Source organism: Tachyglossus aculeatus, chromosome 27 (genome assembly GCF_015852505.1).
Source record: "Tachyglossus aculeatus isolate mTacAcu1 chromosome 27, mTacAcu1.pri, whole genome shotgun sequence".
NCBI lineage: Eukaryota > Metazoa > Chordata > Mammalia > Monotremata > Tachyglossidae > Tachyglossus > Tachyglossus aculeatus.
Genome location: NC_052092.1, coordinates 5,487,237 through 5,499,878, shown reverse-complemented (window position 1 = coordinate 5,499,878; position 12,642 = coordinate 5,487,237). Strand labels below are relative to the sequence as shown.

Here is a 12,642-nt window from a genome sequence, read left to right as displayed (position 1 = left end):
GAAAGGGGTCGCCAGGGGAGCCACGGCAGGCTGTACTGCTGCCCCCTCCCATGCCGATGAGGGTGCAGAGAAGAAGCCCCCACCACATTCGTAGTCAGGGCAGCACTGGTCCGGGCGCTGGCGCAGCCGGGGCTTCTCACACGGGCCACACAAGGGTGCTGCAGGAGGAAAAGGGCTACACTGAAACGCTGGGCACAGCACGTGGAGGGAGAGGGTGTGAAGCCAGGTAGTTGGGGGGCGGGGAAGCAAGACACTGGAGGCCTGGGGCCCCGGGGCCCTAAGGCACTCAAGATCCTTCAAGCCATAAGTGAGACCAGGCAGGTAAACAGGGTTTGGCCGGCGAACTTGGGATCCAAAAGGAATCCGACAGTGGACTTAATGGGAAACAGAGCTCCCTGCCCCATTTTGCCACTGAGGGGAGTAGAGGCTGGAGGCTCGGGGGCTCGGGGGCACTTACGTTTGGCAGTAGGGCAGGGCTGGTTGGTGCAGTTGATGCTCCTGTGGTCGAGACACGCGCAGAGCTGACAGGGCTGGCCCTCCGGGACCCAGGTCTCCATAAACTAGGGGTAGACAAGGAGGGGAGGGATACCTGGGATGACCCTTGGCCTAGAGGCACTGTTCTTGGAACCAAGACACTGGCATTCCCATTGCCCCCTTCCCCTGGAGAGGCCGGCTTCCCCATTGGTCAGGTCCACGTGGATAAAAGCAGCTGCCTGGGCTGCTCAGATGTTCCTCGGCCTGGAGGAAGAGGGGTGGACTATGTATATCCACTGAACCTCCTGCACATCCCTGTCAGGTTGCTGGTTGGGCCACAGAGGGGGAGGGAGGGGACAGGCATCCCTGGTGCAGCTGGGTGGGTGGGGGAAGGCTTGGCTGGGAGCCGTGGGCAGTCACCAGTGGGCACGCTCAAGATCCCACTCTTTCCCCTTTCCCCTGCCCCCACCACCCCACCTATAGATCTGCACTTGGACCCCCAGTTTTGGTTCTTTCTTTCTGCGTGGTCCCAACCAGGCTGAGGGCTCCGCCGCCACAGAGAATGGGCAGCAAGGTCTAAGACCATCCACTCCTGAGCGCTGCACCTGCCTCATTCAGGATGCTCTGGCCATCAACGGGGTGAGAAGCTGAGTCAGGTTACAAGGGGGCAGCGCTGGGAGTCTCTCTTGAGGAGTGGCAGCCCCCTGTGGGGTAGAGGTACCTTGTGCCTGGTTCCATCCTCCCCTACACACTGCTTGCAGGTCTCCTCCGGCACACAGCTGCCATCCAACAGCACGTGCCCCTCAGGGCAGAAGCAGCCCTCCGTGGGGTGGTCCGCACATAAACTGGTATTGACGTTGGTGTCACAGTGGCGGGGGCAGCCGTGCTGGCAGGGGTTGTACACCAGGGTCGGTGGGCAACTCATGGCTGTGGGCACAAGGACACTCATCTCACCCTCTGCTGGCTGTGCCCTCATGGTTCTTCTGACCCCCTGAAGGGAACAGGCTGCATAGGTCAGAGAGGGTGATGGACTGGCCCAGAGTCACCCGAGAGGCAGCCCCAGGAGTCCCAGCTTGCAGGGACTTGGCCCCGTCCAGTGGGTGACCAGTCTCCCATTTTGCTCCACCCGGCTTCATTGACCTCCTTTTTTCACCGGTCCAAACCCTTCCCCAGTTTCTTCCTCCTCTCAACATCCTTGCTGGGGGTAGGCGTTGGGGACTACAGGTATTAGAAGGGGAAAAACAAGGCCCAGAAAGATTGTGTGATTCATCCCAGGTCACACAGCAACTCCCTGTATGGCCAAAAGGAAAACTCAGGTCCCCAGCTCCCAGTCGCCCGCTTAACAATAATAATTGTGGTATTTGTTAAGCGCTTACTATGTGTCAAACTTTGTTCTAAGCACTGGGGTAGATACAAGGTAATCAGGTTGGACACCGTCCCACATGGGGCTGTCTTAATCCCAGTTTTACAGATGTGATAACTGAGGCACTGAGAAGTGAGTTGCCCAAGGTCACACTGCAAACAAGTGGCAGAGCCAGGATTAGATTCCATGTCCTCTGTCTCCCAGGCCCATGCTCTTTCTATTAGGCCATGCTACTTTTTCCCAGTAGAGGGATGTCATATCATGGGGCAGGTGGCAGCAGAAGTGATATTGCTGGTGTTAGGAGAGGGGGAGAAGCAGGAGTCCAGGAAGAAGGTCAGGGATGCTGAAAGCTGCAGGCAGAGGGGCCCCCCAGAGCCCTCACCGCAGAAGGCCGGCGTCCTCCAGTCCACGCAGACCCCATGCGTGCGGCACAGGTGGGCGTAGGAGGCAAACGCCTCGCACACCTGCTCCTCGTGGCAGCTGTTCTCCTCGCAGATGGCAAAGAATGCAGCCGGGGCCATGACTGGGTGGCAGGCGGTGAAGGGTGGGGAGAGGAGAGCATGGCAGCGGGCCCGATGGGAAGCGGGACAGGTCTGGTCCAGGAGAGGCTCGCACTCCCGGCCCGCCTCCGGCTCCGTCCATGCCCTCACCAATGCGCTCCGGTCCCCGGTCATGGAGCCATCCGGCAGTGTCAGGTCATTGGCCCGGTTCTCATCGCAGAGTCCTGCGTGTGGGGAAACAAAGGGAGCAGGGGGTAGGTTGGCACCGGGGACGGGAAAGAAAAGGGCCCAGTGGCTCAGGGGGTTGGACTGGAGCCATCACGATGGGGATGAACCGGGGGGAGAGCCCACAGCCATTTTAGATGGGAACTCGAACCCAGAAGCCAGCGGCTCCCTAAAAGGCTCCTGGGAAACAAGTTCCAGCTGTGGGGGTGATAGGGTTGTGGGTTCCAGCTGTGCAGGTGAAACCACCCTATGGGCTGGACTCCAGCCTCCCTCCCTGTGGTCGCTGACCAGTTCAGGAGCTTCAGAGGAGGGTTTTCTCCCCAGTGTTTAGTACCGTCCTTTGCACACAGTAAGTGCTCAATAAATATGATTGAATGAATGGATGAATGGATGGATCTTGGAAGGATGTCAAATCAAGTCTGTCTGAATGGCTTTCTTCTCAGCTCCCCTCTCCCAGCTCCACCCGGTCCACCTGTTTCCCTGGCAACACCCCATACTGAGTGGGCAGAGCTGGGGGCCAGGCCCCTCCCTCACCGCAGAGGCCGGACATGGGCGTGGCGAAGGCTTTGGGGCTGAGCTGGAGCTGGAACTCGTTGTTCTGAGGGGTGAAGGTGAGGACGTGGCCCAGTGGGGAGAATTTCAGCTCGAACATGATGGCCCCATAGATGTTGACCTCCACTTCTCCGTGAATGAACGGCACTGAAACCACCGTCCCGTTGACCGTCACCTGCTCCAAACATGGGATGGAGGGGTCACAAGATGGGGGTTGTGGGGTGGGGGACATGGGAAGCAAACCTTGACAGGGCTGGGCTCCAGAGGCTCCCCCTGCTAGTTAATAATAACGATAATAAAAATAATTGTGGTATCTATTAGGCACTTACAAGGTGCCAGGCACTGTACTAAGCACTGGGATGGATAAAAGCGAATCGGGTTGGACATAGTCCCTGTCCCACATCGGGCTGACTGTCTTAATTGCCATTTTACAGATGAGGTAACTAAGACACAGGGAAGCTAAGTGACTTGTCCAAGGTCACACAGAAGACAAGTGGCAGAGCTGGGATTAGAACCCAACTGCTTCTGACTCCCAAACCTGTGCTCTATCCACTAGGCCATGCTCTTTCTCTAGTAGACTATGCTACTAGTCGATCTTGGGGTGCTCCCACGTGGATGTCCACAATGGCATCCCCCTGAGGACCCTGGCCACCCGCACCTCCATGTGGTCATTAAGCTCGATGATCAGGTCTCCACTCTTGGCCCGGATGGACCGCATGCAGTTCAGCCCGCCACTCTGGCTGTCATCGCCCTTGACGCCGCAGGCCCCATTGTGTAGGACAAGCTCTGTGCCCCGGCCCGGCTCACGGAACAGAACATATGAGCAGCTACCCGTCAGCTTGAAGTCCTGCCCGTCAAAGGTCACAATGTGCCGCGTGGAGCTGCCCATGCACAGACCTGCGCAGAGTGGGCAGAGAAGGCGACGGTCAGTTACGAATCATGGCAGAAGGTGGAGAGAGGGAGAGGGGACTGGCATGGAATCCCAGACCTACCCCTGACGCCCAGCTACACTGCTGACCCGGCTGGCCCTGGGTGGGAGGACTGGGCCTGAACTTCCAGCTGACTCCTCTGAAGCAAGAGGGGCCTCTGTCCCACCCTCTCAGACCTGCTGCCGCCCCTCTCCCCCACAGCCCCACCCCATCTACCAGCCCTGTCCACACTGGGCTTGGCAGGAGGAGGACGATGGCAGGGTATGCTTATGCCAGGGATCCATCTTTCACTCTGCCTAGGCAACGATGGTCCCCAGGAATTGGTCCCCAGGAATGGGGAGAGAGGGTGAGCAGGGGGTGGGTTTGGGCCCAGAGATGGTGCCCAGGGATGGGAGAGGACGGTGTCTGGGGATGGGGGTCGGGATGATGCCCAGTGGGGGACGGTGACTCACAGGGGCACGTCCAGTGGCAGCCACAAGTGCCCTCCGTCCTGGCCGGGGGCTGGCCGCTGGAGCACGTGGGCTTGGGTGCTCGATCACAGCTGACCCAATGGCTCTCCACTGCCGTCCGGCCGTCCGGCAGGCAGGTGACTGTGTGGCACCGGTCCGGCAGTGTCCATGTGTCACCAGGCTGGAGGAAGGCGGGAGCAACATGGGCCACTTAGACTGTGAACTTGTTGTGGGCAGGGAACGTGTCCGTTACATTGTAGTGTTATGCTCTCCCAAGCATTTGGTACAGTGCTCTGCACACAGTAAGCACTCAATAAATATGATTGATCACCACCCAGGAAGGGGCTGTAGAAACAGGAAGTAGCTGGAGACCGGGGAAGTGGGGCAGGAAGACATGGCCAGGGCCGGAGCCAAGGCTGGGGGTCAGGAGCAGGCCCAGGGGGTCAGGGGCTGAGGAGAGGCCCCAGCATGGCCGGGACACCTTGTTTACCATGGGCACCCTGTTGGAGCCCACCAAGCCCCTCACGGCCCTTCTCACCTTCCTGGTGTTCCCATCATCATCTAGGCAGACACTGGCCACATCTGGAATCAAAAACAGACAAGCGGCTATTCTGGTGACCCTTAATCAATCACATTTATTGAGGGCTTACTGTGTGTACAGCACTGTACTAAGTGCTTGGGCAAGTACAACAATATAACAAGACACATTCCCTGACCTCAACAAGCTTACATTCTAGAGGGGAGGGCACAGACATCAATATAAATACATAAATTACAGCTATGTATGTAAGTGCTGTGGAGCTGGGGGCCGGGGTGGTGAATAAAGGGAGCAAGTCAGGGTGACATAGAAGGGAGTGGGAAAAGAGGAAATAAGGGCTTAGTCAGGGAAGACCTCTTGGAGGAAATGTGTCTTCTATGAGGCCTTCAACGGGGGCCGAGTAATCATCTGCCGGATATGAAAAGGGAGGGCATTCCAGGGTAGCAGCAGGATGTGGGTGAGAGGTTGGTGGTGAGATAGGCGAGACTGAGGTACAGGGAGAAGGTCTGTATATTCTTGAGAAGTGGGGAAACATGGACGGAACGTTTTAGTAGAAATAATGATCCAGGCAACAGAGTGAAGTATAGACTGGAGTGGGGAGAGACAGGAGGCAGGGAGGTTAGCAAGGAGGCTGATAAAGTAATCAAGATGGGATATGATAAGTGCTTGGAATAACACAGCAGCAGTTTGGATGGAGAGGAAAGGGTGGATTTTAGTGATGCTATAAAGGTTGAACCCACAGGATTTAGTGATAGATTGAATATGTGGGTTGAATGAGAGAGAATGTGGGTTGAATGAGAGAGTGGAGTCAAGGATAACGCCAAGAATAGGGCTAGTGAGACAGGAAGGATGATGAGAAAGTCAGGGGCCTTTCTGAACAGACCGGCCGCCCTCCCCAACCAGACTTGGCCTCATTGATACTGACCATGGGAATTGTCACCCCGACAACCTCAGAGTGTGAGACCCTTGTTAAAATGGAGTTGGCAGGTTCTCACCTCACCCCAACCCCACCCTCATCTCTCCCAGCACCTGCAAGGCTATCATGGGGTCAGTGGAGGGGACGAGGGGAGTGGATGTGGGGACTCGGGTGGCTTTGCACATCTTACCAGAACACAGGCTGCGGGTGAATGAGCGGTCGAGAGACACGAGCAGAGGGAGATCTTCCACCCGCTGCAGCTCCGTGACCCGGGAGCTGGGGGACGGGCCGGCCAGGGCCCTCAGCTGAGCTCGATCGTAGCGGTCCCCAATGCCCACTGGGAACACCACCACCCCTGGGGGACAAGGGACAGAACACCACCTCCCCTTGAGGACCTGGCCAGGGAACACCCCATCCCCTCCCTTTGGGGGAAACAGCAGGGAACACCACCACCTTTCCTGGAGGAGATAGCAGGGACCACCACCACAGCCCCAGAGGGAGATGACCAGGGAGCACCATTACTCCTGGGGAGGAGATGTCTAGGAATACCACTACCCACAGCGGGAGGCAAAAGGGAACACCACCATAACCACCACTCCCAGGGGAGAGGCAGCAGGATGGCAGGCAAGGCGTGGTTCTGGGGGAAAGCTCGGTGCCAGGCATCATACTATACTGTGGAATCTGGGCCTGCTCTCTGCTTTGCCCTGTTCCCACTTCCCGCCTTGATGGGGGGCGGGGGGCATCCCAGGGGCGGAAGTTTGTGCAAAACTCACGGCTGGCCTGGGCTGCTGCAGCCGCGGCATCCACTGAGTCTTCGGACACGTCCGTGACCAACACGACAGCCACTTTGGAAGCGTTGGGTCGGGCGCCGTGGGCCTCCGACAGGGCATAGCGTACAGCAAAACTCAGGGCATCCCCTGTGGGCACAAGGCAGACCCTGAACCTCCAGATAGGACCTGCTCTGGGTCGGGCACAGGTGGGAATAACAATCCTGTCTGGAGTAGTCAGACCTGGGCCCCAACCACCGGTCCTGGGGCACCAGGAGTCCAAGCCAGTCCCAGTCCAGCACTCGAGGAGACTCGGGTGTATTTAGACGTTCCCTTCCCGGCTATGACCTCTGACCACGGTTCCTCCCCATCCTATAGGCCAGGTCCCCGGCCCGTCCATCCCACGGCTCTGTTACCCTGTCCACCCCCTTTCTGGCTCTGTAAACTCCAGCCCCAAGCCCCTCTCAAACGGCATCTGTTCAGGATGCAGCGCCCTGACCCTTCCCGTCCGGAAGCTGCTCCATCTCCTCTTTCTTTTCCAAATTCCCTCCATCCCTGCCCCTTCCTCAGCAGGGGACTAGGGGTGAGTTAGAAAGGGCAGTGCCCGAGGGTGCTATTTCATCGGGCGGCCAGCAGGGGGCGCAGAGCGAGGAGGAGAGGGCAGCGGCCGAGGGTGCTACTGGACCAGGCGGCCAGCAGGGGGCGCTGAGGGTAACCATGGCAACAATAATAATCATCATAATAATAATAATAATAATGGCATTTGTAATGAAGGGAGAGGCAGTCAGAGCCGACTGGAGGAGGATGATGATGGTATTCGTTAAGCGCTTACTATGTGCTAAGCACTGTTCTAAGTGCTGAGCAAAGGCTGCAGCCCGGGGGGCTCAAGGGGGCTGGAAATCATTTTAGGAGTTTTTTGGCCTTTAACCAAATCGCGGATGGAGGGGGAAGGGACTCAGGCAGGGGACTGCCCTCACTGGTCCCCAGTTGTTGGGGCGATGGCTGGGGGTGGGGGTGGGAGACGGTGGGGGAGAGAGAAGTGATGGCTGTGGGGTGGCAATGGGGCCGGCGGCCCCCAGGTCCCAGGAGTGGGGGCTGGGAGAGTGAGACCCGAGGTCCCTCAAGTCCCCTCAAGCCTCCCAGGGGTGAAGGGGAGTGGGGAGAGTCCCTTTACCGATTCGGCTGGGTCCTCCCTCCCGCTGAATGGGGTCAACAAGGCTCAGCAGCGACGATTTTCCCTGAGGCGTGCTCCAGGGGACGTCCAACGTGTTGGTGTTTCCGTACTGGAGCACAGACACCTGCGTGGCGTGCGGCCCTGGGGAAGGAAATGGGGAAGAGGCGGGATCAGTCCCCTTGAGGGAGCTGGGGGTCGCTGTCCCACCCAATGACACCCCCGTCACCCCACCCGTACCGATGTCGGCTTTCTCGATGAAGGCCTTGACAAAGCTCTTCATATTCTCGAAGTGGTCGGTCGGGACGCGGGAGGTGCCGTCCAGAAGGAAGATCACATCCACAGGTCGGTCGCAGTCTGCTGGGGATGATGACCGGGAGGGAGAGGGAGCGTCAGATCACCGGCTGGGCCGCTGGACAGTCTCCCCGGGCACCGCCACCTCCAGCCAGGCCCGGGGATGCCTGAGAGACCCAGGTCTACCCACCTTCTGGACTCGAGGGGAGAAGGGAAGACAGGAGAGGGAGGAATTCCCCCTCCCCGCGGGATGCCAGGGGAGCGGAGCCAGCTCCAGAGTGGGTGAAGTTGAGGAGGAGCAAGCTGTGGGGGCGAGTGGTGGGAGGGGAAGCTTGCGGGGCGGGAGCCCAAACTGGGCCCAGGAGGTAGTGGGCAGCACAGGGTTAAAACTAACGCGTAGGGTCGTAATCCCCAGTCCTCTGCCTCAGAGTAGGAAGAACGGTCCCCCATTTCAGAGGTGAGGGACGAGGCCCAGAGAGGGGGAGAGACTTGCCCCAGGTCACACAGCAAGTCAGGAGTGGAGGTTGGAATGGGGTCCAGGCCGCTCCCCACCCCGCACCCCCCAGGCCGTCCTCCAGTCCCGAGTCCCTCCCTCCCTCTCCTCCGGCAGGGACCACATCACCTGGAGCCGGGGAGAGGGTGGGCATCTCCTGGGGGAGGCCGCCGGAGCAACAGCTCTGCAACACCAGATCGGGGGCCTCACGGGGCAGCGCGTCGAAGTCGGGGATGAGGATGGGGGTATTGGGCCAGCCGAGCCGGCTCAGCTCGCGGGCGTCGGCGTGGGGCCCGACGCCGATGGCCACCACCTGGACGTCCTGGGGCGGCCGCTCGATCCGGTCGCTGACCGGCCCCCCGACCACCATGTACACCAGGTGGGGCGCCCGCTCCCGGCGGCCGTGGCCGGCGGCCAGGGTGGTCTCGGCCACGTGCCGCAGAGCCCGGCCGGCGTTGGCGGCGAGGCCGCCGCGGAAGGGGATGTCCTGCACCTTGCGCAGGACGTCCCGCTCGGTCTGGGCCTCGGAGAAGGCGTGCTCGACCGTCACGGTGTCGGCGAACTGCAGGACGGAGACGTGCGCCCGGTCGCTGGCCACGTCCAGGCGGCGGACCACGCGCTGCAGAAAGTCCTTGCTCAGGCTGAAGTTGGCCTCGCCCACGCGGTCCGAGCCCTCCAGCACGAAGACCACGTCGGGGGCCTCGACGCCCCGGGGGGGCACGGCTGCGGTGGTGGCCTGGGGACCCGGGGCAACGGCGGCGGTGGCGGGAGACAGGTCAGGGGCCTGCTCGCAGAGACCGGTGACTATGTCGTCGCGCCGGGCCTCGAGCTCTGCCAGGCTGGCCAGCAGGAAGCCGCGGTTGTCTGGCGCCTGCTTCTCCAGGAGCCGCACCTGCTTCGCGCTGGCATGGGGGCCGATGCCCACCGCCACCACCGAGATCTTCTTCTGGCGCAGGCCCTTCGCGTAGCGCGCCAGGTTGCGGGCCGAGCGCGGGGGCTCCTCGCTGGCGCTGAGCAGCAGGGCGATGCGGGCGGCGTTGGTGCGGGGGGCCTTCCCGAAAACCTGGAACAGGGCGTACTTGAGGGCCTCGCTGGCCGAAGCCACAGGCGCCCCCGCGTAGCGGACGCCCCGGACGAGCTGCCGCAGGGTCGACGGCCGCTTGCGGTCCCGCAGCGCGATGTACGAGTGGGCGCCATCGTGGAACTCCACCACGGCCACCCGGACTCGCTTCTGGGAGATGTCCAGCCTCTCCATGACGTCCACCACGAAGCTCTTGAGCACCTCGAAGTCAGGCTCCGACAGCCGGTCTGAGCCGTCCAGGAGGAAGGCCAGGTCCAGCATCTTGCTGCAGTACAGGTCGTGCAGGGGCGGCTCCGGGCTGGCCCCCTCCTCTTCCTCCTCCTCCTCCTGCTCCTCGGGGGGCGTGGAGGTCGGCGGGGAAGCCGTGGCGGGACCGGGGGGAAGGCAAACCTCACAGGTCAGGTTGCCCCCGTCACAGTGGCTGCGGAGGGAAGGGGGAGACCCCGGGGGCAGAGGTCGGCTGGTGGAAACAGGCACCGGACCCATGCTTTAGGACTCGGGAGTGAGGGAGAGGGAGAAAGAGAGGGGGGAAGGGAGGGGGAGAAGGGGAGAGAGTGATGGGGAGGGGAGAAAGGGAGGGGAAAGGGGAGAAGGGGATGGGAGAAGGGGAGAAAGGGACGGGGAGGGGAGAAAGGGAGGGGAAAGGGGAGAAGGGGATGGCAGAAGGGGAGAGAGGGACAGGGAGGGGAGAAAGGGAGGGGAAAGGGGAGAAGGGGATGGCAGAAGGGGAGAAAGAGATGGGGAGGGGAGAAAGAGATAAGGGGTGGGACAGTCTAACCCCTGCTCCCCAGTCCCCGTACCACATCTGACAGAGGTTGGGATTCTCCCGGTTCAGGACGATTCTCTTCCCGACAGCCAAGCGCCGGCCCTCCAGCACGCAGACCGGACAGTCAGACGGGTCGATGCAGGCCTGCAGCAGCTCATCGAGGATTTTCCCTACGAGACCCCCTCTGAGAACCGCCCATAATGCACCCCACCCCACCCCCACCCTCCACTCAGGGCCCTCAGTCGCCCCCGCGGCACAATGGCGAGCAGGACTTTGCCCCAACTCTGACGGGGTGGTTGGAGTCACCCCAGGGAACCCTGTGGCCGGGCTTTTTCCCCCTCATGGCTCTGTGGTATGCTCGGGTCTCAGACCTCCAGGAACCCAGGTGCAGGGGGGGGTCACTGTAGCCCCCCAAGCGGACAGAGCTTTCCCTCAGTCCCTCTCTAAGGTGTACCCGGAGTCGAGTCCTCTGGGGCCGCGGTGGGGAGCGTTTACCTGGCGGGCAGTGTGCGTGGCATCCTTCCACGCATTTCACGGGGCAAGCCAGAGGCTCCGGGTGCTGGCATGTGATGGGGCAGGCTGGGGCGCAGCTGTTGTAGCGCCACTCGCACTCGTAGCTGTCCCCGCGCTGGTTCCGGTCCTCGCAGCTTTGGGCTGGGCCGGGGAGAAGAAACCACAAAGGGGCAAGCAAGCGTTGGTGAGGGGGCGGCGGCCACGATGACGGGGGGGAGGGAGGGAGGGATTGTCTCTCCTTAATACCGTATGGTACTTTCCCAAGCGCTTAGTACAGTGTTCTGCACACAGTGAGTGCTCAGTAAATATGACGGAATGAATTAATAGAGGACAGTGGCCTGCCTGTAAGACCACTCAGCGGCCAGTAGGTCTTCGGGCCTGGGGTCAGAAGAACCTGCGGCCCCCGCAAGTCAGGCCGGAGCCCTGAGAGAGGGGGGTCCGGTGTTTATTAATAATAATTATTATTATATTTGTTTAGCGCTACCTACGTGTCAAGCACTGTTCTAAGAGCTGGATTAGATACAAGGTTATCAGGTTGTCCCACGTGAGGCTCGGTCTTTTTACAGATGAGGTAACTGATGCACAGAGAAGTTAAATCACTTGCCCAAAGTCACCCAGCTGACAGGTGGTGGAGCCCTGATTAGAACCCACGATCTCTGACTCCCAAGCCCGTGCTCTTTCCACTAAGCCACGCGGCTTCTCTGGATCCCTGCCTCAACCAGGGGCTCAGCTCAGGCGGGGGCCGAAAAGACCCTGTCTCGAAGGCCTGACAGAACTCCAGACCCGCCCCTCCGTGCCCCTCCCAGCCCAGACCCCCCAACCCGCCCCCTACTCACAGCACAGGGCTGCCGTCCGCCAGATCACCACCTCCCCGCGCTGGGCACAGGCGTGGGCATAGGCCGCCACAGCATCGCAGTAGCAACCGCAGTTCCCGACCGAGTCGCAGGAACAGGTGTCGTAGATGCAGGCGTCCACGTACGGCTCGGGGTTCACCTAGGGGCAGCGGCGGATTAATAATAATAATAATAATAATAATAATGGTATTTATTAAGCGCTTACTATGTGCAAAGCACTGTTCTAAGCGCTGGGGAGGTTACAAGGTGATCAGGTTGTCCCATTGGGGGCTCACAGTCTTCATCCCCATTTTGCAGATGAGGTCATTGAGGCCCAGAGAAGTTAAGTGACTTGCCCAAAGTCACCCAGCTGACAATTGGCGGAGCCGGGATTTGAATCCATGACCTCTGACTCCAAAGCCCGTGCTCTTTCCACTGAGCCACGCTGCTTCTCTATAATAACGGCATTTAATAAGCGCTTAGAACAGTGCTTTGCACATAGTAAGCGCTTAATAAATGCCATCATTATTATTATTATTAAGTGCTGTTCTAAGTGCTGGAGAGGTTACAAGGTGATCAGGTTGTCCCACCAGGGGCTCACAGTCTTAATCCCCATTTTACAAATGAGGTAACTGGGGGTGGGAACCTGGGGGGGCAGAGCTACTCCCCCCCCCCCCACCCCAGCCCCCTCGCTCCCTTAGACTATAAACTTCCTGAGGTTAGAATAGCAGCGTGGCTCAATGGAAAGATCACGAGCTTGGGAGTCAGGGGTCATGGG

At 60.1% G+C, this 12,642-nt stretch overlaps 1 protein-coding gene across 2 annotated transcripts in view; it reads right to left on the bottom strand.

The window, feature by feature from the left end:
• Positions 1-12,642, bottom strand: part of VWF (von Willebrand factor) — a 45,211-nt gene that overhangs the window by 8,872 nt on the left and 23,697 nt on the right. For both annotated transcript variants that reach the window (XM_038767720.1, XM_038767721.1), the window contains exons 25-40: positions 11,868-12,024; positions 11,014-11,172; positions 10,553-10,688; positions 8,801-10,173; positions 8,125-8,241; positions 7,888-8,028; positions 6,720-6,863; positions 6,137-6,301; positions 5,031-5,074; positions 4,496-4,673; positions 3,773-4,011; positions 3,097-3,289; positions 2,220-2,561; positions 1,196-1,401; positions 458-560; positions 84-158 (exon numbers count right to left, since the gene is read on the bottom strand). In XM_038767720.1, the coding sequence (XP_038623648.1) occupies positions 84-158; positions 458-560; positions 1,196-1,401; positions 2,220-2,561; positions 3,097-3,289; positions 3,773-4,011; positions 4,496-4,673; positions 5,031-5,074; positions 6,137-6,301; positions 6,720-6,863; positions 7,888-8,028; positions 8,125-8,241; positions 8,801-10,173; positions 10,553-10,688; positions 11,014-11,172; positions 11,868-12,024 (3,772 nt within the window). The remainder of the gene's footprint in view (positions 1-83; positions 159-457; positions 561-1,195; positions 1,402-2,219; positions 2,562-3,096; positions 3,290-3,772; positions 4,012-4,495; positions 4,674-5,030; positions 5,075-6,136; positions 6,302-6,719; positions 6,864-7,887; positions 8,029-8,124; positions 8,242-8,800; positions 10,174-10,552; positions 10,689-11,013; positions 11,173-11,867; positions 12,025-12,642) is intronic.